Source organism: Geotrypetes seraphini, chromosome 3 (assembly GCF_902459505.1).
Source record: "Geotrypetes seraphini chromosome 3, aGeoSer1.1, whole genome shotgun sequence".
In the NCBI taxonomy this organism is placed as follows: domain Eukaryota; kingdom Metazoa; phylum Chordata; class Amphibia; order Gymnophiona; family Dermophiidae; genus Geotrypetes; species Geotrypetes seraphini.
This window is the reverse complement of record NC_047086.1, coordinates 305,328,625-305,355,544: the sequence shown is the minus strand read 5'-3', so window position 1 is coordinate 305,355,544 and position 26,920 is coordinate 305,328,625. Positions and strand designations below refer to the sequence as shown.

The window sequence follows — 26,920 nt, the reverse complement described above, 5'->3', positions numbered from 1 at the left end:
CGGGGTTGCAATGGGCACAGCCGCTGCCCCTAGCATTGCCAACCTATATGTTTCACGGTTTGAGGAACGTTATTTATATTCCTCAGCCTGGTATACATATATCAAAGTATGGTACAGGTTCATAGACGATGTTTTTTGCATCTGGACGGGACCCATAGAATTATTAACTCATTTCGTTGATTGGTTAAACTCATTGGACTCCAATTTGAGATTCACCATGGAGTCCAATTTATCCCATATATCTTTTTTGGATGTATGGGTTACTAAGTCAGAACACATTCTGACTACTACAGTGTACAGAAAATCTGTTGAAGTTAACAACTACCTTAGTTACACTAGTTGTCATCCCACAAAACTAAAACAGTCTTTACCGGTCAGCCAGTTCCTCCGTGTCCGTAGGATTTGTTCTGACACCAAAGAGTTTCGCTTTCAAGCGAGGAAACTTTATGCCAGATTCAAGGAGAGAGGGTACCCTCATAACGTTCTACAGAACGCTTACACTAGGGCCCTTTTCGCTAATAGGGAACTCCTCCTTTCGGCGACTTCTACTCAAGAAGCGGAGGGCACCACATGCATATTGACTTTTTCTAATCATGCTGCCCGTGTGGCCCAGAGCATTCGGAAACATTGGCCTATTCTCCAGCTTCACCCGGTTTTCCAGGATTTTCCCCGCATAGCGTATTCCCGGGCAAAGAACTTAGGAGATTACCTGGTTCATTCTAGGTACAGTAAGAACAGGGGCTTTACTATGCGGGAAGGCCGTCATTCCAGATGCAGTGACACTTGTGACATTTGTCACACTACCATTCAGGGCAATCAGTGGCAACATCCTCACACTGGCAGATTATACACTCTAAAGTCAGACACTACTTGTAAATCCATGTGGGCTATTTATGTCATCATCTGCCCCTGCACCATGATCTATGTGGGTCGCACACAGAGAACTGTCAGAACCCGATTGATAGAACATCGGTCACGGATCAACACTCAATCATTGAATTCTCCTATGGTCCCCCATTGTATCCAATATGGCCATACTTTCCGAGACCTACGCTGGTTCATTATTGAACATCTGTTTGCTGACTATTTGGGTAACAAAACTAAGTGGTTACAGAGAAGAGAACAATACTGGATTTTTGAATTACAGACCCTTACTCCTAATGGACATAACGATTATATAGAATGGCAACTTACATACTAGCCTTTTTTGCGAACTGACTTTTGCTTATATTTTTTTCGTACACACAGTATAATCCCATTCGTATCTTTTGTGGGACTTACTTGTTGATACATTGTCATTTTTTACTCTTTTTGGTATTCAGGGAATTTCCACTTCTTCCCTCAAGAAATTGGTCATATGACTTTTTCATCCAATAATACTAGTGGCTGCAGTTTAAATCTGGAGGCTTTTCCTCCGTTAGGTGCCATTTTCTGCCTTACTTTCCAAGCCACGCCGGAGGAATCACCAGTCTTATTACAGTCCAGTTGTTCCTGAGGAAGGGGGTGTGCACCCCCGAAACGGAGTCCCGTTGGACGGACGGACGATGTCACACATCGGCTGGCTGTTCTACAGTTTAAAGAAGCTAAGTACTTCCACTCATTGACTGGCTTGGTTCTGATTTGGACAGATTTGGACACTTTCCTTCCTTGTTTGGCCCCCCTGGCAAGGAGTAGAGACAAGAATTTCTTAACCTCATAGTGTGTTTTTTTGATTTCTAGAATCTTTTTTCACACGTAGCACTTTTTGGGGGTGCACTTGATTTATTCTCACTGACAGGAAGAACCCGGGGATGTTTCACAGTTTACACTCTTTCTGAGTGTCAGCCGGTGACAGCCTTTCCCTTAGTGGGCGGCTGTGTTACTGAGGGTTCTCCTGTTTCACACTATGTGTAATTTGCTGATTAACTTAGATTGAGGTTTCTTCTTGTCTCTCCCCCTTGTCAGTTGGTTTTCTTGGGGTTGGGGAGGTTTTGCAGCAGATCAACATGCAGACATGGAATGCTAACAGTTTTTAATCTTGGGTACATAAAGGACAGGAATATATGTAACCAAGTAATAGTGAAGCAAACAGTTAAATATACTACCTACTCTGTACCCCTAAACAAGTACTACCTTCATTTTGGTTACACTAGAAGCCTAGCACAACTGACCTAATAGCTAGACAAAGATACAAAGAAGTCAGGCACTAAAAAGTGTGAAATCTATCCTTCCCCACAGAAACACATAAAACAAAGATACAGTATTATATTTCAGTACCTTCAGTGAGATCTTCAACAGCTTTTCTTACTCCTCTGTCAAATGCTCGTGCATCAGCAGGGCTTTGGAAGGTAAGCCCAAACTTCCTGTCATCAACCTTCCAGTGATGAAATGTGGGAGTTGCTTTTGTGTAGACCAAATCCTTCTTTAAAAAGCATTCCAATACCACCTAGAACATTAAAATGTAAGGTTATATTTACAAAAGGAGGATTGGGTTCTTGCGAAACAGAAGATTGTTTAATTATACACAACACTGGTGCAACGCTTCTGGCTGCCTGGGTGATCTGAAAATTTGGCAACCAACCATCCTTGCTGACATCATGGCTAAGTTTTTCCCCTCCTTCCAAGTGGTGCTCAACTTCCCCAAACCAAGCTGCTGCTAACAATTTCTCTCGCCTCCCCTGCTCAAATCTAGGACCTACAGCAGTGGTTCTCAACCCTGTCCTGGAGGACCACCAGGCCAGTCAGGTTTTTGGGATAGCCCTAATGAATATGCATGAGAGAGATTTGCATATAATGGAGGTGAGAGGCATGCAAATCTGTCCCATGCATATTCATTAGGGCTATCCCTAAAACCCGACTGACCTGGTGGTCCTCCAGGACAGGGTTGAGAACCACTGACCTACAACACTGCTAACACATCTGCTCAGTTTCACAAATATACATAGGGCAGTTTGTCAGCAGGGGCTTGACTAGAAGGACTTTAAACTGTCATATAACCCTGTCCTTTTCCTTTGGAAATGTGCCCAGGAAGGGCAAAGATTATGAATATTTATGATCCAGGATGGACAACATGACAATGAAGTAAAAAAAAAAAAAAAAAGTACACAGCAGCAAGAAGCTTGAAAGCACTAGACTATATTTGTGTATGTGTGTGTGTGGGGGGGGGGGGGGGGGGGGGGGGAGGGGGGGAGAGAAGAGGGTGGCAGCAGAAGGCAATTTTGCTTCCTCTTATACTGTACCAACCCCGCAAAGTAACTACAGTGCACAGCCAGAATTTTTAAAATACATATATATTTTAATTTATTATATACCATCTGTAAGCCCTCTGTTCCTCGAGGTCTTAAAATCTGAGCAATGCAGTACCTGAGGCACAGAGAGTTAAATGACTTGCCCAAGATCACAGAGTAACAGTGAGATCTGAACAGGGCTCCCTTGGCTCTCAGCCTGCTACTCTAATCATTAGGCTGCTATTGCGCTCTTTAAATTAAAGCTTTTCAAAATCACATAATCAGATATATAAATCATTTCCCAAACTGTTCCTCCTTATCTTCTGGCTTCTCTTTACTGCAACCACTGTTTTCCTTCCATTTAACTATTACAGCTCTCCTAAACTGACACTTTTCAACTCTTTCCTGGAGGAACACCTAGCCAGTGCACATATTGCATTCCTGCTGCATGCAAATCTCTCTCATGCTTATTCATTTGGTAATCCTGAAAATCTGAGAGGCTAAATGCACGTCCAGGAGAAATTTGAGCAGCACTACACAAGATGTCACTATTTTCCATTACTCATCACTTCTCCATGTAAACAGCACATCAAAGCCCTCATTCTTTTATATCCCAGATTTTTTTTAACCCCTTACCTTTTCATATTCCTCTATCACCCCATTTTAGCCTGACTGCCATCTAACTTTTAATTTTCAACTTTCTTCAATTTTTCTGCTTCCTTCTCAAATTTATCTACTGCTCTATGTCTTCCCTTCCCATCTATCCACATGTATCATCTCCTCCCTCTCTCTGCCCTTCCTCTCTCCTCCCCTGCTTCCATGTGTACCCCATCTCCTACCTCTCTCTTCTCCCTTATTCCCAACTTTTCTTAAACAGCATTTCTTGCATCTCTCTTCCCATCCCTTTGCACCATCTCCTCCTTCTCTCTCCCCCCTCATTCCTTTTGTGGCCTCGCATCTCCCTGTCCTTCTCTTCCCCCTATTACCTATCTCTCTCCCCCTTCCATGAAGGAACATTGCTGCGAGTGTTAAGTGAAAGTTGAGAGACAGGCCTTAAAAGATAGTTAATGCCAAAGAGGGATATAGATCCAAAATCACAGGGGATTTAAGTCCAAAAACAATTTTCATGGAGTAGGGGAGCAATCAACATAGATACAAAAAGCAAAAACTCTATTCCAATCAGAACCTATTAGCTTGACATGTACTTAGGAACTATATGTAACGAACTGTTTCTAATAAATTTTTGAAATTCAATTGTGCTCATAAGTATTTCAACATGGCGTCTAACAGCGATATGAGGTTACTGACACTGTACATTGGTTATTTAATCACAGCACATCATTTTAAGCACTACAGCTCCTATTTTGTTACATTTGACCATGTAGCTTTGTAGATTAAAACTGAAACATTTATCTGGAAACTGTATCTTGGAGCCGAATTTCAAAAATTTATTAGAAACAGTCTGTTACATATAGTTCCTAAGTACGTGTTGAGCTAATAGGTTTCTGATGGAAATAGGGTTTTTGATTTTGTATCTATAAAGATGGATATAGGGCAGAAAGTGAAAAAGGAGAGAAAAACAGCAAATGGATAAGGCGGCCCTGGAAACACAGTTACAAGCACAGACAAAATTAAGTTCAACCAGAGACTGGACAAAGATGATTAGCAAAATAAAATCAGCAGACAACAAAGGTAGAAAAATGATTTTATTTTCAATTTAGTGATTGATATATGTCGGTTTTGAGAATTTACATCAGTTATCTATATTTTACACTTTTTAGTAAGTCATCATTGATAGTGAAGGCTGGCTGAGGGACGCTAATGGTGCTGATGGTCCCTCGATACAACCGGCGCTTGTACTTTTATTACTACCTCTTGCACTTTTCGGTTGGTGACTGAGCACTTTTGCACTTATAATGTGTGAATATTAATTTGTGGAGAGTTTTCAGTATATTTTACACTGTTCAGGAAGAAACACATTTGTTTATATTTCTCTGGTGGTGCGCTGCATGCAGTCTGGCATCTTAGGATATCATTTGTGTTTATCACAGCTTTTAGTTTGTGGTCCTGTATTTGTATAGCAGTTATCTGTGTTCTGCATGTGTGACTAAGGTCAGGTGTTCTGGTAGGAATGAATGTTAAGAAGCACCATAGCCTGTGTTTTGTGTAGTTTAATTTTGTGGTTAACCATTATGTATTGTTAATAAGATCATATCGTGTGTATATATGAAAAATTGAATGGAAAAAATGTGACTCTGGGCAAGTCACTCAGTCCTCCATAGCCCCAGGTACGTTAGATAGATTGTGAGCTCAACAGGACAGATAGGGAAAATGCTTGAGTACCTCATTGTAAAAACCACTTAGATAACATTGATAGGCGGTATATAAAATCCTAATAAACTTGAAACTCCTATTATGAGGCGGGGTCTGGGGCAGAGCTTGGGCACCTCTAGTCATTTTGAAAAGTTGGCTCCTATGTGCACAACTCATGTCAGCACTGATATCCAGGGTCCTTAAAGGGCTGTATAATGTGACCCTGGTCTCACATCCACCACATAATTAGGTTCTTCCTAAATAAACATCACAGGAGACTGGGCCCGGTTTCAACAGCAACAGTGTTGGCATCAGCTGACATTTTCCCCCACACTACAGGCTACCAATATGGTTATGATAATCTAAAAAAGTATCATTAGCACCTTGCTGGGCTTTAGTGTAATGGTTCTAACTAAGAACTGCCATACTGGGACAGACCAAAAATACATCAAGCCCAGTATCCTGTTTTCAACAGTGGCCAACCCAGGTCACAAGTACCTGGCAAGATCCCAAGGAGTAAAACATATTTTATGCTACATATCCTAGGAATAAGCAGTGGATTTTCCCAAACCATCTTAATTTCCTAAAACAAAAGTCCATAAGCCATTATCTAAACCTTTTTTAAAGCCCTGTTAACCTAACTGCTTTCATTACATTTTCCAGCAATGAATTCCAGAGCCAGTAAGTCTGACTTCTGTAGTAAGAAAATTAATGAAAACGCCTTTAAAACAGAAAATGGTCACGTTTCTGGAATCCTGTGGATTACAGAACAGGAGGCAACATGGACTCACTAGAGGTAGGTCTTGTCAGACAAATCTGATCATTTATTCTTAAAATCTGGCATGCTGCTGGCCTTATCACCTGCACAGGAAGAACGTAGGGAGAAGGGAGACATGATTGAGACGTTTAAGTATATCACCGTTCGTATCGAGGAGGAAGATGATATTTTCTTTCTTAAAGGACCCTCGGCCACAAGAGGGCATCCGCTAAAAATCAGGGGCGGGAAATTTCATGGCGATATCAGGAAGTATTTCTTCACCGATCATTGGAATAGACTTCCTGTGCAGGTGGTCAAGGCCAGCAGCGTGCCAGATTTTAAGAATAAATGGGATGCGCATGTGGGATCTCTAAGAGGGTAAAAGTGGGGGGAGGGTAATCAGAATAGGCAGACTTGACGAGATATAGGATATCTGGGAGGATAAATTTAGGGAAGGGGATCTTTAGTGTGGGCAGACTTGATGAGCTATGGCCCTTTTCTGCCGTCATTTTTCTGTTTCTAATTTCTATGACTGGGTGACCAGAAAATTGGATAGAGCATGTACAATAGATGTGGTGTATTTAGATTTTAGCAAAGCCTTTGACAGTGTTCCACACAAATGTCTAATAAATAAACTGAGTGACTTTGGGATGGGTCAGGAACTGGTTGATTGGAAGGAGACAGAGGGTAGTGATCAATGGAGATAGCTCTGAGGAAAGGGATGTTACCAGTGGTGTGCCTCAAGGTTCTGTTCTGGGGCCAGTTATTTTTATCATTTTTATAAATGATATTGCTTAAGGGTTGTCTGGTAAGATTTGCCTCTTTGCAGATGATACCAAAATCTGCAATAGAGTAGACATGCCGGATGGGGTGAATAACATGAAGAAAGACCTGGCGAAGCTTGAAGAATGGTCTGAAATTTGGCAGCTAAAATTTAATGCTAAGACATAAGAACTGTCATCTCCTGATCAGTCCTTCGGTCCATCAAGTCCGGCGATCTGCACACGCGGAGGCCCAGCCAGTTGTACACCTGGTGTAATTTTAGTCGCCCATATCCTTCTATGCCTCTTGTAAGGAGATGTGCATCTAGTTTGCTTTTAAATCCTAGAACGGTGGATTCCGCAATAACCTCCTCTGGGAGAGCATTCCAGGTGTCCACCACTCGTTGCGTGAAGCAGAACTTCCTGATATTTGTCCTGGACTTGTCCCCCCTTAGCTTCAGTCCATGTCGTCTTGTCAGTGTCACATTGGACATTGTAAATAATTTTTTTTCCTGCTCTATTTTGTCGATTCCTTTATTTTGAAAGTCTCGATCATATCCCCTCACAGTCTCCTTTTCTCAAGGGAGAACAATCCCAGTCTCTTAAGTCGTTCCTCGCATTCCAAGTTCTCCATATCTTTTATTAGCTTCGTTGCTCGTCTCTGCAACCTCTCCAGCAGTTTTATATCCTTCTTTAGGTTGGGAGACCAATGTGGTCTGACCATTGCCCTATAAAGCGGCATTATAACTTTCTCCAATCTACTCGTGATTCCTTTATCGTGCCTAACATTCTATTTGCTTTCTTTGCCACTGCCGCGCATTGTGCCAATGATTTCAGGGTCCTATCTATCAGTACACCCAGGTCCTTTTTCTTGTTCGCTTTTACCCAGAGTTGCACCTGACATTCTATACTCGTGTTCCTTGTTCTTTCTGCCTAAATGCATTACTTTGCACTTTTCCACATTAAACTTCATCTGCTATTTCTTCGCCCATTTCTCTAACTGACACAAGTCACTCTGGAGTTCCTCGCTATCCTTCTGCGATGTGATAGCCCGGCAAGGTCATGCATCAAGTCTCTTTCATGTAAAAGGAAACTCTGTAATGGAGGGCATAGGATGAAGTTAGAGGCAATAAGCTTCGCAGTAATCTGAGGAAATAGATGCGTGGAACAATCGCCCAAAAGAGGTAGTGGAAACAAACTGTCTGAATTCAAGAGGGGCTGGGATAGGCATGTGGGATCTCTGAGAGAGAGAGAGAGAGAGAAGAAATATTTTCTCTGTTTTGTTTAAATCTAGTACTTAGTAGTTTTATCACATGTCCGTTAGTCCTAGTATTTTTTTTTTGAAAGAATAAATAAGTGATTCATATCTGCTCATTCCACACCACTCAGTATTTTATAGACCTGTATTATATCTCCCCTGAGTCATCTCTTCACCAGGCTGAAGAGCTCTAGCTTCTTTAGCCTTTCTTCACAGGAAAGTCTAGGAAAGCACCATCTTATCTCCCGAAATTGCAGCTTCAGGGCTACTTTATTCCAGCAGCATTGCCCTGCAGTGTTTGGGGCAGTGTTTGGGACTGAGCTGAGTGCTGGGAGTTTTGGACACGCCCACTTTGGTGACATCACTCTCCTGGTCGAGGGAGAGTATTTGAGCAGGCTGCCTTCTGAGGCACACCGCCGAAGGGGGCATGTCAAAGAGGCATGTTCTGCCCCTTTGTAAGTATCCTTGTGGGCTTTAAGATATGTTTCTTGGAATTTATGTTATCAGGTATTTATCAGCAACAGCCAAAATTTAAAGTCTTTGTCTGAAATTTTAGGACATATATTTTATTGAGTAGTTTTATTTATACCTATATATTATTGAACTGTAATATCTGATTAGTCAGGGTTATATGTTTGAATTTTTCAGGTTAACATAGGTTACAACACCCGCCCTAACAATGAACATTTTTTCATTGTTGTCTTTCTTTTTTTCCTTTTTAATTCAGTACACACAACTATAAATCCTGCTATAGATCTCTTTTCTAGTATCACTAACAATGTTTATCAAAGGATACCTATTATAATTAATAGAAAACCAAATATTATTCTTTCGAAGAATCTCTTACCCTGGTGCCTTCACTATATTGTAATGCTCGATCTGTGTGTAACAAGCAACAGATCAGTAGGGATCTACTAGTAGAAACAGATGCTGGTTTCACCTTTATTAGAAACATGGTTAACTGAGGCAGATGTATTCACACAGAAGGAACTATGCCTCCTGGTTTTAGTGGTCATTTTACCACTAGAGCCGGGAAGAGAGGAGGAGCAATAATCTATAGATCTTTCTTTGATGTCCAACTGTTCAGCAAATTATGTGATCTAATCTTGAATACATGGTGGTTGCAGTAAGAAATGAGTTAGAACATAATCTTTTAGGTATCTTATTACTTTATCGTCCACCAGCTCCTTGGAATAAATCTATAGTATTGAGCGGGAAACTACAGGCCGGTAAGCTTCACTTCAGCTGATGGAAAACTAATGGAAGAAAGGATAGTGAACTTCCTAGAATCTAATGGGTTACAGGATCCGAGGCAACATGGCTTTACTCAAGGTAAATCGTGCCAAACGAACCTGACTGAATTTTTTTATTGGGTGACCGGAGAACTGGATCAAGGACATATGCTAGATGTCATTTACTTAGATTTCAGCAAAGCCTTTGACATGGTTCCTCATAAGAGGCTCTTGAAAAAACTTGAAGGGCTGAAGCTAGGACCCAAAGTGGTGAACTGGATTAGAAAGTAGTTGTCGAACAGATGCCAGAGGGTGGTGGTTAATGGAAGTCGCTCGAAGGAAAGAAAGGTGAGTAATGGAGTCCCTCAGGGTTTGGTGCTGGAGCCAATCCTGTTCGATATGTTTGTGAGTGACATTCCTGAAGGGATAGAAGAAAAGGTCTGTCTTTTTGCAGATGATACCAAGATTTATAACAGAGTAGACACCGAGGAGGGAGTGCAAAACATGAAAAAGGATCTGCAAAAGTTAAAGGAATGGTTCAATATCTGGCAACTAAAATTCAATGCAAAGACATGCAGAGTAATACATTTGGGGATTAATAATCGGAAGGAATTGCATGTGCTGGGAGGTGAGAGGCTGATATGCATGGATGGGGAGATGAACCTTGGGGTGATAGTGCCTGAAGATCTAAATACAAAAAAACAGTGTGACAAGGCGGTGGCTGCTGCCAGAAGGATGCTGGGCTGTATAAACAGAGGCGTAACCAGTAGAAGAAAGAAGGTGTTGATGTCCTTGTACAGGCCATTGGCGAGGACCCACTTGAAGTTTTGTGTTCAGTTTTGGAGACTGTATTTGGCAAAGACCATAAGAAGAATTGAATCCAGAGGAGGGCAACAAAGATGATAGGAGGTTTGGGCCAAAAGACGTATGAGGAAAGACTGGAAGCCCTGAATATGCATACCCTAGAGCAGGGGTGTCAAAGTCCCTCCTCGAGGGCCGCAATCCAGTTGGGTTTTCAGGATTTCCCCAATGAATATGCATGAGATCTATTTGCATACACTGCTTTCATTGTATGCTAATAGATATCATGCATATTCATTGGGGAAATCCTAAAAACCCGACTGGACTGCGGTCCTCAAGGAGGGACTTTGACACCCCTGCCCTAGAGGAAAGGAGGGGCAGGGGGGATATGATTCAGACGTTCAAGTACTTGAAAGGAATTAACATAGAACAAAATCTTTTCCAGAGAAAGGAAAATGGTAAAACCAGAGCGCTTAATTTGAGGCTGAGGAGTGGTAGACAAGAGCAATGTAAGGAAATTCTTCTTTACGGAGAGGGTGGTGGATGCCCGGAATGTGCTCCTGCGAGAGGTGTGGAGAGGAAAACGGTGACAGAGTTCAAAAAAACGTGGGATGAACACAGAGGATCTAGAATCAGAAAATAAATATTGAAGAACTAAGGCCAGTATTGGGCAGACTTGCATGGCCTGTGTCTGTATATGGCCATTTGGTTGAGGATGGGCTTGGGCTGGGGAGGGCTTCAATGGCTGGGATGATATAGATGGGCTGGAGTGAGCTTTGATGGAGACTTCAATAGTTGGAACCTAAGCACAGAACCGGGCAGAGCTTTGGATTCTTGCCCAGAAATAGCGAAGAAGAAAAAAAATTAAATTGAATCAGGTTGGGCAGGCTGGATGAACCATTTAGGTCTTTATCTGCCGTCATCTACTATATTACTATGCTAATCACAGATCTTATAGCGATCCTCACCTTGAAATTTTCAAGATTGTTGGTAATAGGAGATACTAATCTGCATTTCAATGATGATAGAAATACAGATGTGATCAATTTTAAACCATTTATGAATTCATTAGAGCTAACATTTATTCTGCCTGATAATACACATGAGAAAAGACATATATTGGACCTTACTAGCTATTTGGATTCAAATAATCAGCAATCTTAATTTCTAATAGGGAAGGGCAGAGGGTACCATGGTCTGACCACTTTTTAGGAAGTTTCGGTATATCTATTTTTGTGTCAAAAATCAATAAACCTGTACAGGGAAGAACAATAAATATAAGTTGAGAGCTAAATACAGAGGAGTTTTGGTCTCAATTAACAACTCTCCCAAACTCCCCTAATGATTGTAACTGACAAGATATTGAAAACATGGAGGGAGGAATCAGGAAAATCATTTGACTTCAGGGCACTTCTAACCTCTAAGACAGTTTCCTATACCCTTAAAGTTCCCTGGTATTCCACCTACTACTGTGACTTTAAACGAGATTGTAGAAGACTAGAATGTAAATGGAAAAAAAAGTAAATTAGAGGTTGATTCATTAATTTGGAGAAGAAAAATCACCAAGTATAATCAGGAACTTAACAGTGCCCGGAAAACGTATTATGGAAATAAAATAAATAGTTCCAATGATCATAAGGTTTTATTTAAACTTTGGAAATCCCTTACAAGCACACTAAGTTCACTCACAAGAATAGTGGACCATCTGCAATGAACTTGCAAGTTTTTTTGATGATAAAATCAAAATCATTAGGGCATCTTTAACCACTGCGAGCCATGATGATTTAATATCCTGCAGGGAAACTTTAGATGATGTACCGGTAGACAGATGTTGGAGTGATTTTAAGCATGTTAGTGAAGATCTGATTAGAAAGTTATGTAGCAAACTAGGGCGTAGCAGATGTTCTCTGGATCCATTTCCATCTTATATCTTTAAAAAAAAATCTCCTCCCAGGCCATCTCTTGGTTAACATTATTGATAAATTATCTCCTGGATAATGATTATTTTTCTGTGCGTATAGGGCATATAGCTCTTACCCCTTTATTGAAAGGTACTGACTTGAATCCAACAGTACCGTCAAATTACCATCCGATTGCTAATATTCCATTATTAACAAAGATGATCGAGATTATTATTTACAAAGAAGTATCCAACTACAGTAAAACCTTGGTTTGCGAGTAACATGGTTTGCAAGTGTTTTGTAAGACGAGCAAACTTTAACTCGCAAACTGAGCGTTGACTCGATAAGCGAGCGTCACCCCATCCCACCCCGGGAACTGGCTTCTCTCCCCCCGCAGCCCACCCCCAAACCCTTACCTCCAGCGGACACCGGCACACATCAACCCACAGGACATATGTGTGCCGGTGCTGAAAAAGCCTGCCGCTGATGTTCTATGCTGGGCTGTTGCAGGGCCTTGAGCATCTGTGCATGCTCAAGGCCTTCTGGCTCCCACCCTCTCCGAGATTCTCATGAGATGGTTTTCGTCCCAATTTCAGTACTGAAACACTATTAGTTTCTCTGATTTATAAGGTTCAAAGCTTAGTATCTCAGAACTGATATGCCATTTTGACCTTTCCGCTACAGCTGGATTACTGTAATTCCATTTATGTGGGATTAAGCAAAGGAAACGAGAAACATCTGGAATTGATTCAAAATGCTGCAGCCAGATTGATTTTTGGAAAGGAAAAATTTGATCACGTCACCTCCGTTGAGGAAATTATATTGGGTTCCGTTTCAATTGAGAGTTCAATTTAAATGTGCTTGTATAGTCTTTAAAATTTTAAATGGGCTATTTGTTCTTTTGATGTCTTTACCTCTAAACACCATGAGCTCTTTGGGCATGAAAACAACTATGCATAAGCTCTCTTTCCCATCATTAAGAGGAATCAAGTCTATTAGTAAAATTTCACACTCCTTTCCATACTTACTAACTACGATATGGAATGGACTACCTCCTCAAATTAGATCGTGTTTTTATCTTCAGATCTTTTGCAAAACCTTAAAACTATTATGCTTCATTGCTTTTTAGTCTATAATGGATATTTCTTTGTGATCCAATTATGTAAACTGAATCAAGCTCTTATTTTTACAAGATGATTCGGTATATAAGACTAAGAATTAGATTAGATAATTTTTGACACCCTTCTCTGCATCTTTTCTAATTCTGCTATATCATTTTTTTTAGATGCGGTGACTGAATTGCACACAGTATTCGACGTGCATCCACACCACAGAGCGATACAAAGGCACAAAATTTTAATCTCTGTTTTCCATTCCTTTCCTGATAATTCTTAACATTCTATTTGCTTTCTTAGCTGCCCCGTACAGTGAGCTGAGAGTTTCAGAGTATCCTCAACAATGACACCTAGATCCTTTTCCTGGGCAGCGACTCCTAACGTGGAACCCTGCATCCCATAGCTATAGTTTGGGTTCCTCTTTCCCACATGCATCACTTTGCACTTGCTCACATTTTAAACATCATCTGCCATTTTGATGCCCAGTCTCACAAGGTCCTCTTGTAATTTTTCACAATCCTCTTGTGATTTAAAAACTTTGAAAAAATTGGTGTCTTCTGTGTGGAGCAGGGAGCCCTTCTGAAAATGTTACCCTATAGGTACTGTATTTTAGCTTCTAGAACCTCCCTATATCATAAGTACCCACATGCATCAAGACAGGAGACTCCTCCCCAGCACTGTCTAAAATCTTATCTAGGTTTGACTATATGGTTCATGATGCAGTAGAAGGAAATGAAAATACAGTTAATGATGGCAGATAAAGACCCACACAGTCCATCCAGTCTGTCTAAATGATGGCTAGAGCTGTGCCCACCACTCTGTGCAGACCCTAGACATCCATGCTCAAGGTGGATAAAAATCAATGATTTAAATAAAATTTGGATTATTTTGATTTAAATTGGATTTTTTTTAGGAAAAAAAAATCTATAGATAGTTTTCTATTTAAGATACATTTTAGTCCAAAAGTTATTCATCATGGAAATAAGGATTAGTTTTTAATTACACAGCCTGAGGTTGTGCTGTATATTCATGCATTGTTTACAATTTTTGAATTCCATTAATCCATTCATAATGCCATAGGCAATTTTTCTATCTATAAGCTATTATCATAGATGCTTGGCTTTGCATTTCTCAAAACTGTGAATTTGTGTCTGCAGAAATAACATGCTGCTTCTTTATAGAAAAGATGTTATTAAATATACAGAGTGAGAAAAAAAAAAAACCTTAGCCCCATTGTTCATTTGCAAATTGATTTACAAAGAATTAACCCTTTACCTCAAGTGCTAAGTATATACACTTCTCCCTCTGTATTCGCGGTTTTAGCACTCACGGTTTCACTTATTCATGATTGTTCGCATGCTGACTCTGCCCCCCAAAATTACATCATGAGTAAAGTTCCTTTTCTTTAACTGTACTGATAAAAAAGTTTAGCGCTTACCAACATTCACTCTGAAAATCGCTGCTTCCATGCTTTCTTCCAGAAAATCGCTGGTTCAAATTTTCCACCCTGAAAATCGCTGCTTCCCAGCATGCACAGAGAAAAACGCTGCTTCCCAGCATCCATAGAGAGAAATGCTGCTTCCCAGCATCCATAGAAAGAAACACTGCTTCCCAGCATCCATAGAAAGAAACACTGCTTCCCAGCATCCATAGAAATGCTGCTTCCCAGCATACATGGAGAAAATCGCTATTACTGTACTCTGAAAATCGCTGGGGATCACTGGGAATCACTGCTTGCCTGCTATATCCCTCTTCGTCTCCTCCTCCTGCAGCACTTGTACAGAACGTTGAGGATGAACACACTGCCTGAGTACAGTATTGAACATTTCTTTTTTTCCTTGTTGAGAAAACAGTACTGAACTTTTTTTTCTACCCCGAGATTATTACTGTACGTACACTACTGTATTGTTGTGCAATAAATACTGTTATTCCCCCCAAATTGCGAATTTCAATAGTAATAATAATGGCTGTTTCCCAAAACCGTGAATAATTATTTAAATGTTATTCGCGGTTTCAATATTAAAAACGCTAACTTTTACAAAAAAAAAACACGAACATATAAAAAGTTATTTGCGGTTTTTCCATATTTGCGGCTATGTTCCGCCTGCATCCACCGCGAATACAGAGGGAGAAGTGTATATCTGCACAATGAACTAAGAATGAGGAGGGAGGGGCAAGCAGTAAAAATGAAAGTGAAACCTTTTGAGCAGAATGCTCCACAAACTTTTATTTTTAAAGTAACTTTATTCCCTTAGTCAAGGAATAAAAAAAATTGACACACCTCAAATATTTTTACCAGCTCTGATAAGGAGGGGGGGGGGGGGGGGGGGGGGGGAACAGAATGAAAATTCTCATAGGAACCAATGCCAGATAGCCTCACTGAGTTAACGCCAAAGTGGCAGCAAATCCAACTCTTGAGCGCTTACATCCTCCAACCTCAACCATTGCATATCTGCTAGCAAGGCAATACTGGACTGTCTAGGAGAATAAGGACAGAGTAATGAAAAAAAAAGAAACCAAAAAACTTTGATTACTGTATATACTTGAATATAAACCGGGATTTTGGGGCCAAAAAATTGGCCCAAAAATGGGGGTCCTGGTTTATATTCGGGTAACAATGCCCTCTCCCAGAATTTTTTTTAAAGTCCGCCGCTGCCAGGCTCTGCCCCAGCCTCCCTACCTGCTTTAGCCTCATACAGTATCTCATCTTGGCGATTCGCGGTGGAGGTGCAGCAGGCAGGAGCGAACTTTCCAAGTTCCTGCCCTGCTGCTAACCGGCTGCTGCGAGTTCCTTTGGCCGCTGAGCGACAAAAGCAGGAGCGTGATTTGGCGCTGCTGCTCGGTACCGAGAGGCATCCTTACTGGCTTCCGATAGGGGAGGGGAGGATGGAAGGGTGCTGAGCGCAGAGCCTGACAGGGGAGGGGAGGATGGAAGGGTGCTTGGTTGAGAGCCTGACGGGGCAGGACACTTGAATATTAAGCCGCCCGACTTATAAGCGAGTCAACCATTTTTCCTCCTTTTGGGGAGGAGGGGGGTCCCGACTTATGTTCGGATCGACTTATATTCGAGTATATACGGCAACTGTCTTCATGTCTATTATTTTGAGAAAGACCACTTTGAAGCAGCAGTGGATATGAGTCTTTTAGTATAAGTTCCACTAGGCACAGTAGGATGATGGAGTTTTTGCCCATTATTCTGGTAGAACAGCTCAAGCATGGGTTTAATTCAACCAACCTTTCTCTAACAAAAGCAATCATCAGAACGAGACCTTACAATGACAAAATGTAATTTAAAAAATAATTGCAAACAAAACCTTCCAGACCATGACATTAAATTCTGAGCCAAATTTTGTTCCTCTAGGCATCTGCTTTGTAGAAAAATAAGTAAATTAAACTCTCTTTTGTATTTTTGTTAAAGAGAAGCCAAGCCCTGGGATGTGAATTTAATAACCTCCATTAATTTTTACTAAAATGAAATCAAACTGGATTACCTGTTTGTCTTTCAGCCGCTCACCCTGGATTAGAAAATCACTTCCTCCATTGCCCTCTTGGTAAATGACCTTACGGACGCCAACTCGGCTGAGACCACCTCCTTCTTGCGGAAGCCATCCCCCACTGGAGTCATCCCGGGTCATAACCACAGCTTTGACACGCACAATATAGCTGTCACTACAATGAAAAGAAAAACACCTTTGTATAAGCAACATTAGAACACATTTGGTTGCTCCTTATATTCCTAGTAGTGCATATTTTATAGATGAGACCATTTCATCCAAACAGTATTTTTGAAAATGGTCCTTTAAACAAACAAACAAAAAAAGCAAGATCTTTATTGAAATTTGTAAAGATATTGAGAACACATCTTAATTCACCAAGTACATCTTTACTATGAATTGTGAGAAAGATACTGATTTTTTTTCCCTAGAAAGGGGAATGCAGGCAGAGAGAGGGTAGTAAAAAAATTATCCAGCATTAAATTGTTGGGGAGATGAGCTGCTTCTTGAGTTAAATGGTTACATGGATAAATATTAATGGGTAGATGCAAAGTAAAGGGCTCAACTTGAATATAGGTACAACAGAAATGATTGTTGGATACAAAAATGAACATTTATGCCTAGTTCTCTTCTATTGGTAATTTTGTATCCCTGAAAGTCCTTTCTTCCCATTACTCTTCTTACCCCCATTGCATGTATATTGTTGTAAACCTCTTATTCTCATTGCATGTATCTTCTTGTAAACTGCTCTGTACTTCTGTATCCTGTTGTAAACATTTGTTTCTTGTTGCAAACATCTCTACTCTCATTGCATGTATCTTCTTGCAAACCGCTCTGAACTCATGTATCTTGTTGTAAACATATGTTTCTTGTTGTAAGCATCGCATACTCTCATTGCATGAATCTTGTTGTAAACCGCTTTGAACCTATGGTATAGCGGTATATAAGAAATAAAATTATTATTATTATTATTATGTGATCACTTGATTGTAATAAGAGATTAGGGTACTTGGTGTAATCGTAGACGCAAAATCATTATTCAAAGCTTGTTTGCCTATTTTGCTAATCAATTGGGATTTCAGACAAGTCTTAAAAATCGATGGTACTATCACAGTTAGATTACTGTAATGGTATATATCTAGGTATGCCTTCTGTACGGATTAAGGCACTACAAACAGTTTAAAACTCAGTGGTTTGGATGTTGATGGGAGTATCCTGTTATAAACATATCTCTCCTAGCTTTAAAAAATTACATTGGTTACCAATACACATTCAATTTAAAATTCTGAAAATTGTCCGACAGGGTATTTTATGATACCGTGCCAGATTATTTGGCTAAGTGCTCGATATTGTACAGACCATCCAGAGCACTGAGATCTGAGAACTGTTTGTTGCTTGATACAAGTAAAAAGGATACAGTGCGTTACATGAAGATTACAAAATCTTGCTTTTCCATTGCTGGCCCTGTTTTATGAAACGCTTTGACAGGTATTTTGAGATTTTGTGGAAGTTTTGTTACAGATTAGAAAACTTTTTTTTTTTTTTTTGCTAGTGGTATTTTTCCCTGGTTATGATGATATAATTTTCCTTTCTGATAGATATGACAGGATGTACCCCTATTTAACTTTGTTTTATTTATTTAGATATTTGAAGACATGTATGTCTTTGAGGCTGTGTATGTCAATTGTGAGCCACGTTGGTCAAAAGCGGATTAGAAATGTTTTAAGTAAATAAATAAATTCTTTCCCCTCGTTTCACTGTGTCTAAACCCTTCATACTAAGTTCTTCTGATAAATGTAGTGTATGACCTTGATATATTAAACTACTTCAAACTGATATCAAAGAACTTCTTTAAATATATAATCAAATAATCAACTAGCTGTTAATTTATATTACTTGATATATTAAAGCCACATAATTGTAGGATCTGTAGGGTAAGGAAGAGGCACTGTGGGTCAATCAGGAATGGAAAATGTATTTACATTGATGTGATATACAGGCCTACTTCAAAGATAGAATTGGATGGAGATTTAAAAGAAGACATTCAGAATATAACTGTAAAAGGGGAAGTATTACTAATAGGTGATTTTAACATGCCAGATGTTGATTGGGGTATTCAATCTCTCAGGAAGCTCCAATTTTCATGTATCCTTTACTCATGGAACTTAAATTAGTATGTAACTTGTTTATGTAACTTTTCTATTTTAGGCTCCTCATTATTCGCTGACTGTCCAGCCTTCTTTCAATGTGAACCGCCTAGAAGTCGCCCGACTATGGCGGTATAGAAAAATAAAGTTATTATTATTATTGTGGGGTCTTCTAGAAGTAGGGAGATCCTGGATTCTCTACAAGAACTGTTCTAGCAGTTGGTAATGGAACCTACAAGAGATGGAGCCATACTGGACTTAATGCTTTTAAAAGGGGAAAGTGTTTCTGATGTTACAGTGGGTGATCATCTGGAATCCAGTTATCACATGGTGTGGTTTAATATTAAGACATATTTAGAGAGGACCAATTTGAAAGTAAAGGTTCTAGACTTTAAAAAAAAATTAACTTTGTCCAGATGGGGGATTGCTTCTGGAGATTGTCTGGATGGGAACATCTGGAAGAAATAGGAAAGCAGTGAGCAAAACTGAAAGGAGCTATTGTAAGGGCAATGATTCATACTGTAAGGAAAGTAAGAGGAAAAGGCTGCTTTGGTTCTCAAACGTAGTAGCTGAGAAGGAAAGGAAGAGAGGTTACCATATTTTTTGTTCCATAAGACGCACCCTAGATTTACAGCAGGAAAACAAGAAAAAAAAAACATTCTGAACCAAATTGTGTACTATATATACCAGGCTTTGCACCCAGCCCCCCTTACTCCCTGCCAGGCTCTGCACCCAACCCCACACTCCTTGCCAGGCTCTGCAACTGCCCCCCTCCCTGCGACAAATAGTAAAAGGAAAAAAGAGCGACATTTCTTCCAAGACATTCCAACAACATCTTTTCTACAAGATTAAAATCCTATGTGAACTTCCCTACATTCTTTGTCAACAATCACTATTTCTGTCACTTTTTCTTCAGTTCCTTTTCTTCACTTAGCTCCATTCTCTTCAGTGATCACCATTTTAAATTCAAAGCAAGCATGTGTTTTGTAACACTAGTTTGCTATATATATATATATATATATATATATATATATATAGGGTGTTTTCATACATTTTACCAAAAGAAACAGATTTAAAATGTCAAACTCCCCCTGTACTGTTTACCTGCTTTTTTTCCCCCCTATATCACACAGAAGCTTTAACACTTGTGTATGTATAGTAAAAAGCTCTAGCATTTCACTTTAAGAAAGCATTCTGGGTCACATTCATCCACAATCTTTTCACAGTCCTTCAGGAAGTTTTCAATTGTTTTCTTGTGACTGTCTTTCATCTGCTTCCAAATCTGATGTTCTTTTATTTTCTTACTGCTCCAATTTTCGTTCTTTTAGCACCTGTTTCTTTCTCAAATTTAAAAGCCGGTAAATTTCATCAAACTGAGTTGTGACCCTTATGTTCCTACACCTAGACGCTGAAGGGAAGGGATAGAGGTGATGGATTCATGGGAAGGGAGCTAGAGGGAAGGGGGAGGTGCAGGACCTGCAGGGAGGAAGAGAGAAGGGAAGGGAAAGAGAAAAGCTAAACCAAGGGGATGAGGAAGAGACTGAGTGAAATACTGAACATAGTAGAGGGAGGGAAGAGAGAGTGTGAGAGACATTGGTGTAACGGAGAGGGGAGAAGCTAGGCATAGGGATATATACAAAGAGGGGAGATGATGGGCATGATTGGGAGCCTAGGAACAGGGACAAAAAGGGGAATGCTGCATCTGCATTGGGTGGAATATGGACACAGAAGGGTAATGCTAGACATGGGATGGTATATGGACAAAGAGATGGTTAGACATGGGGAGAATTAGAATGCAGAAGGAAGATGCTGGACAAGGGGGGGCGTAAGGATATAGAGGGGTGATACTGTACACAGTGGGAGGGGATCATAGAATGGTAAGATGAAGAAGTCAGGGAGAAGGGCATAAGGAAAATACTAGAAAAAGACATATGGAAGACAGAGAAGGGAGATGCTAAACATGGGGAATACATACATAGAGATAGAAGATGGATGGTGAGCATGGAGAAAGAAATGTCAAATGGTCAGGAGACCCTGTCAAGTGAGTTAAGAGAAGACAAAAGAAAACAAAGACCAGCACCTGAGACCAACATGTTGCCCCCCCCCCCCCGATGAATACCAGGGCCACTGTCGATTATAGAAGCCCCTCCCTGATGAATACAGCACCGCTATCCTACTTATCCACTCCTCTCCAGCCAGCAGCTTACCAGTTGGTGCAGACTAAAGCTGCTGGAGGAAAGTCTGGACTCACTGAATTGGTGAGTCCGATTTTTCTACAAAGCAAATTGATTCACTGAAGTGAAATCGGGCAACACTACTCAGGACTCCAAGATCAAATCTCCAGAGCTGCACCCGCCGATGATGTATGCACATCAGATGTGGGGCCTTGAGCACTTGCACATGCTCAAGGCCTGCCGGCTCTCGCCTTCTCTGAGATTCTCAGAGGGGGAGGGAACCGGCAGGTTGTGAGCATGCGCAAATGCTTAAGGCCCCGCATTGGATCTGCGAACGCCATTGGCAGTTGCGGCTTCCTTCTGTGTCATAGTAGCAGCTTTCTTCTGCACCAACTGGTGAACTGCTGGCTGGAGAGGGGGTGGATAATTAGGATAGCAGTGCTGTATTCATCAGGGACGGGCCTCTATAATCGGCAGCGGATATTCATCAAGTGGGAAGCAGCGTATGGCAATGGTGGTCATCGGGGGGGGTTTAAGTGGAGGAGAAAGAAGCGGACAGCTGCGCCAATGGTCAGGTGGTGTCTTGAACATAAACAGAGTTCCTAATTTTCGGGCCATTTTTTTTGGTCCAAAAATCTCAGTTTATATTTGAGTATATACGGTAAATCTAGTTTCCTGCTCACACAGGACAATTCCTTCATAAAACCACAAACATGTGCTTCACAGGTGTGCTAAAAATCATAGCCAACAGTATTGCTGTATTAAGACTCATGGAAGTCCAAAGACTGCAAGACAGTTACAGTGGCTGATCAATTCTCATTTTTAAATATTTAAAATGTAAATCTATCTATTTAACTATTAATTCAACACGCAAACACAGCAAAGGTTACATTTAGTAACCAGCACTGAGATAGAACATTAAAAAAAATATATTTCCAGATAGAATTTCAAAAGGAGATGCAGATAGCTCCATATACAAAACCAACCCTCATTTTATAATAAAACCCAAAAGAGCCATTTCAAACTGTTGTCTAGACAGCACCTTTCCTCTTGCCTCTTTTCTCAGGTATAGATCAAACAACTTCATTTTTCATAGAATCTGATATATTAATACAGAAAGCCTTGGCTTCTAACTTATGAATCACTGAACACATATCATCCAAGTAACTAACATCCATTTTTTAAGGCAAAAGAAACACAGATTTAACCTACCTACTGGGAGATGCCATTTCCTCTACATTTTATACCCATTATAGAGCCTTTTATTACCATTACCACTACTACAAAGCTTCTCATAAAATGGATCCTCTTTGTGTCTCAGCTGGCTGACTGAAAAGTGGTTTCCTTCACATATGATTCAGTCCCCTTGATAAATATACTGCATTGTACAAGATGAGTCAGAGGATTATTCTGCGTTTTACAGGCCTGTTGTGTCATTACTCACATTTGCATCCTGCTTCTCAGAGCACGGAAGCTAACAGCCTCCTGCACTGACAATCCTTTTCCAATTAAAATACTATTTTTTGAAATTAAAGGATTAGGAAATTTAGAAGTGATTAAAAATTCACTAAGTATAAAACATTTAGTAGCCTTTTTACTAAGGGCTCCTTTTACAAAGCTGCATTAGGCTTTTTTATCGCCAGCCATGGCAGTATTAGCTCTGACACTCATAAAATTCCTATAACCGTCACAGCTAATATTGCTGTGGCCAGTGATAAAAAAAGCCAAACGCGGCTTCAAATTTCCAGGCACAATTTGTACACGTAGTGCTTACTTGTTCACTTTTCCATCCTTGAAGGGCTGTATCTACAAGAGATTCCTTGATAGAACATTATCATTCCAAGCAGGCAAATGAAATAAACGTTTTAACCAACTTTATTGCAAACGCACTTTCTTATCAAACTTTTAGGAAGTCAATCAAACCTTATCTCTGATAAATTTCTCTGACTCAACTTTTGCCTTGATGTATTTTTAAAACACTACCAGATAAATGTGATTAGCTTAACATGCTATCTGTATACAGTCTCTTCCTCTGTAAGTATCCAATGAAGATACTGCATGGGAAAAATGCAAAGTAGGCCTCAAAGGCAAGCGGGAAAAAAGCAAACGAGGACTCAAGGACGATCTACAGGGGTCCAAGGAACAAGTGATAACAGAGAGGGACGAGAAGGAAAACCAGCAGAAACTAGAGGGACATGCAGGAATGGGGAAGCCAACTGAGGACAAAGAAAACGCACCATGGGAAGGCGATGAACTAAAAGAAACTCAGGGGTTGGCAGCCCAGGGGGACGATGACAAGATAATCAAACCACGAGGAAACACGGCAGGGAAAGTAAAAAACCAAGACTTAAATTGTTCGTACACCAATGCAAGGAGTCTAAAGAACAAGATGGGAGAGCTAGAAGTCATGGCCAACAAAGAGCACCTAGACATAATTGGAATCACAGAAACATGGTGGTCTGAGGACAACAAATGGGACGTTGTACTGCCAGGGTATAAACTCTATAGGAGAGACAGGACGTATAAGAAGGGTGGTGGAATAGCGATATACATAAAAGATTCCATTCAGTCGACCAAGATGGATACGGCGATGAGGGCGGAAGGGTTGGAATCCCTATGGGTTAAGTTAACCAGGAAGAAAAGGGAGCTGACACCAAATGGGACTATACTATCGCCCACCTGGACAACCAGAATCAAGCGACAATGATCTAGAAAGCAGAACTGAGGCAGGAATGCAAAAGCGGAAGTGTGATTGGTGATGGGGTATTTCAACCACCCTGGGATAAGATTGGAGCATTGGACACTCCAACAGTGCGAGGGAAACCAAGTTCCTAGAGGCTGTAAAGGATTGCTTCATGGAACAGCTGGTCAAGGAACCAACTCGAGGAGATGCCACTCTCGACCTCATCCTCAACGGACTAGGGGATCCGCCAAGGAGGTGGGTTAGTAGTAGGGGCCACTATGAAACAACTATCCAATATGATCCAATATAAATTAGAAGTAGGCACATCAAACGTAAAGAGAACCACAGCGACAGCACTCAACTTTAGAAAAGGAAACTACGATGCTATGAGGAAAATGGTGAAAAGAAACTCAGAAACAGCTTAAGGAAAATGGAGACCGTAGAGAAAGCCTGGTCACTACTCAAGGACACAATGCAAAAAGCACAAAACCTGTACGTCCCCAGGTTTAGGAAAGGGTGCAAACAAAATTGAACAAAAAAACCGGTGTGGATAACAAAGAAAGTGAAGAAGGCAGTGGGCGAAAAGAAAACATCGTTTAGAAAGTGGAAAAAAGACCAAACTGAGGAAAACTGGAAAGAACACAAAAAACACCAGAAAGAATGTAACCGGGTGGTTAGGAAAGCAAAAAAAGAGTACGAAGAGTAGTTGGCTGGGGAAGCGAGAAACTTCAAACCGTTCTTCAGGTATGTGAAGGGGGAAGAACAACCGACGAGGGGGGGGAGGGGGAAGTGGGACCGTTGGATGATGGAGACAGAAAGAGAGTGATAAAGGAGGAAAAAGAGGTAGCGGACCGGTTAAACAAGTTCTTCTCATCGGTCTCACGAGTGAAGACACATCTAATGTACCAGAACACCGAGGAGACCATAAGTGGGGATCAAGATGAGAGAGCTGGAGCGATAAAGGTAAGCCATGAGGACGTCCTCTGACAGATAGATAGATTGGAGGAATGTGATAAATCACCGGGCCCAGACGGAATCCACCCACTGGTACTAAAAGAACTGAGAAAGGTAAATAGCGGAACACTCCGGCAAATATGTAACCTAATCCTTGAAAACTGGGGAGATCCCGGAGGACTGGAAAATAGCAAATGTCACGCCTATCTTTAAGAAGGGATCGAGAGGTGACCCGGGAAACTACAGGCCGGTGAGCTTGACTTCGGTTCCGGGAAAGATGATGGAAGCACTGATCAAGGACAGCATCTGCGTGCACATAGAAAAGAATGGGCAGCTGAGAGCGAGCCAGCATGGCTTTTGCAAGGGAAGGACATGCCTCACAAACATACTACACTTCTTTTGAGGGAATAAACAGTCAGATGGACAAAGCCATAGACATCATTTACCTGGACTTCCAAAAAGCCTTCGACAAAGTAACATAGTAGATGACGGCAGATAAAGACCCGAATGGTCCATCCAGTCTGCCCTTTTTTTTTTTTTTTAATTTTTTTCTTCTTAGCTATTTCTGGCCAAGAATCCAAAGCTTTACCCGGTACTGTGCTTGGGTTCCAACTGCCAAAATCTTTGTTAAGACTTACTCCAGCCCATCTACACCCTCCCAGCCATTGAAGCCCTCCCCAGCCCATCCTCCACCAAACGGCCATACACAGACACAGACCGTGCAAGTCTGCCCAGTACTGGCCTAGTTCAATATTTAATATTATTTTCTGATTCTAAATCTTCTGTGTTCATCCCATGCTTCTTTGAACTCACAGTTTTACTTTCTACCATCTCTCTCAGGAGCGCATTCCAGGCATCCACTACCCTCTCCGTAAAGTAGAATTTCCTAACATTGCCCCTGAATCTACCACCCCTCAACCTCAAATTATGTCCTCTGGTTTTACCATTTTCCTTTCTCTGGAAAAGATTTAGTTCTACGTTAATACTCTTCAAGTATTTGAACATCTGAATCATATCTCCCCTGTCTCTCTTTTCCTCTAGGGTATACATATTCAGGGCTTCCAGTTTCTCCTCATACGTCTTCTGGCGCAAGCCTCCTATCATTTTCGTCGCCCTCCTCTGGACCGCCTCAAGTCTTCTTACGTCTTTCGCCAGATACGGTCTCCAAAACTGAACACAATACTCCAAGTGGGGCCTTAACAATGACTTGTACAGGGGCATCAACACCTTCTTCCTTCTACTGACTAAGCATCTCTTTATACAGCCCAGCATCCTTCTGGCAGCAGCCACTGCCTTGTTACACTGTTTTTTCGCCTTTAGATCTTCGGACACTATAACCCCAAGGTCCCTCTCCCCGTCCGTGCATATCAGCTTCTTTCCTCCCAGCATATACGGTTCCTTCCTATTATTAATCCCCAAATGCATTACTCTGCATTTCTTTGCATTGAATTTTAGTTACCAGGCATTAGACCATTCCTCTAACTTTTGCAGATCCTTTTTCATATTTTCCACTCCATCTTCGGTGTCTACTCTGTTACAAATCTTGGTATCATCTGCAAAAAGGCACACTTTTCCTTCTAACCCTTCAGCAATGTCACTCACAAACATATTGAACAGGATTGGCCCCAGGGACTCCACTAGTCACCTTTCCTTCCTTCGAGCGATTTCCATTAACCACCACCTCTGGCGTCTGTCCGATAGCCAGTTTCTGACCCAGTTCACCACTTTGGGTCCTAACTTCAGCCCTTCAAGTTTGTTCAACAGCCTTCTATGAGGAGCTGTATCAAAGGCTTTGCTGAAATCCAAGTAAATTACATATAGCATATGTCCTCGATCCAGCTCTCTGGTCACCCAATCAAAAAATTCAATCAGGTTTGTTTACCTTTTGTAAAGCCATGTTGCCTCGGATCCTGTAACCCATTAGATTCAAGGAAGTACACTATCCTTTCTTTCAGCAATACTTCCATTATTTTTCCAACAACTGAAGTGAGGCTCACCGGCCTGTAGTTTCCTGCTTCATCCCTGTGACCACTTTTATGAATAGGGACCACATCCGCTATCCTCAATCCCCAGGAATCACTCAAATCTCCAGAGATTTGTTGAACAAGGTCTTAATAGGACTCC

At 40.9% G+C, this 26,920-nt stretch overlaps 1 protein-coding gene across 2 annotated transcripts in view; it reads right to left on the bottom strand.

Annotated features, from left to right (window-relative positions):
- SPRED2 (sprouty related EVH1 domain containing 2) overlaps window positions 1–26,920 on the bottom strand; it is a 422,525-nt gene that overhangs the window by 130,576 nt on the left and 265,029 nt on the right. For both annotated transcript variants that reach the window (XM_033937521.1, XM_033937522.1), the window contains exons 2-3: window positions 16,836–17,013; window positions 2,257–2,425 (exon numbers count right to left, since the gene is read on the bottom strand). In XM_033937521.1, coding sequence (XP_033793412.1) covers window positions 2,257–2,425; window positions 16,836–17,013 — 347 coding nt within the window. The remainder of the gene's footprint in view (window positions 1–2,256; window positions 2,426–16,835; window positions 17,014–26,920) is intronic.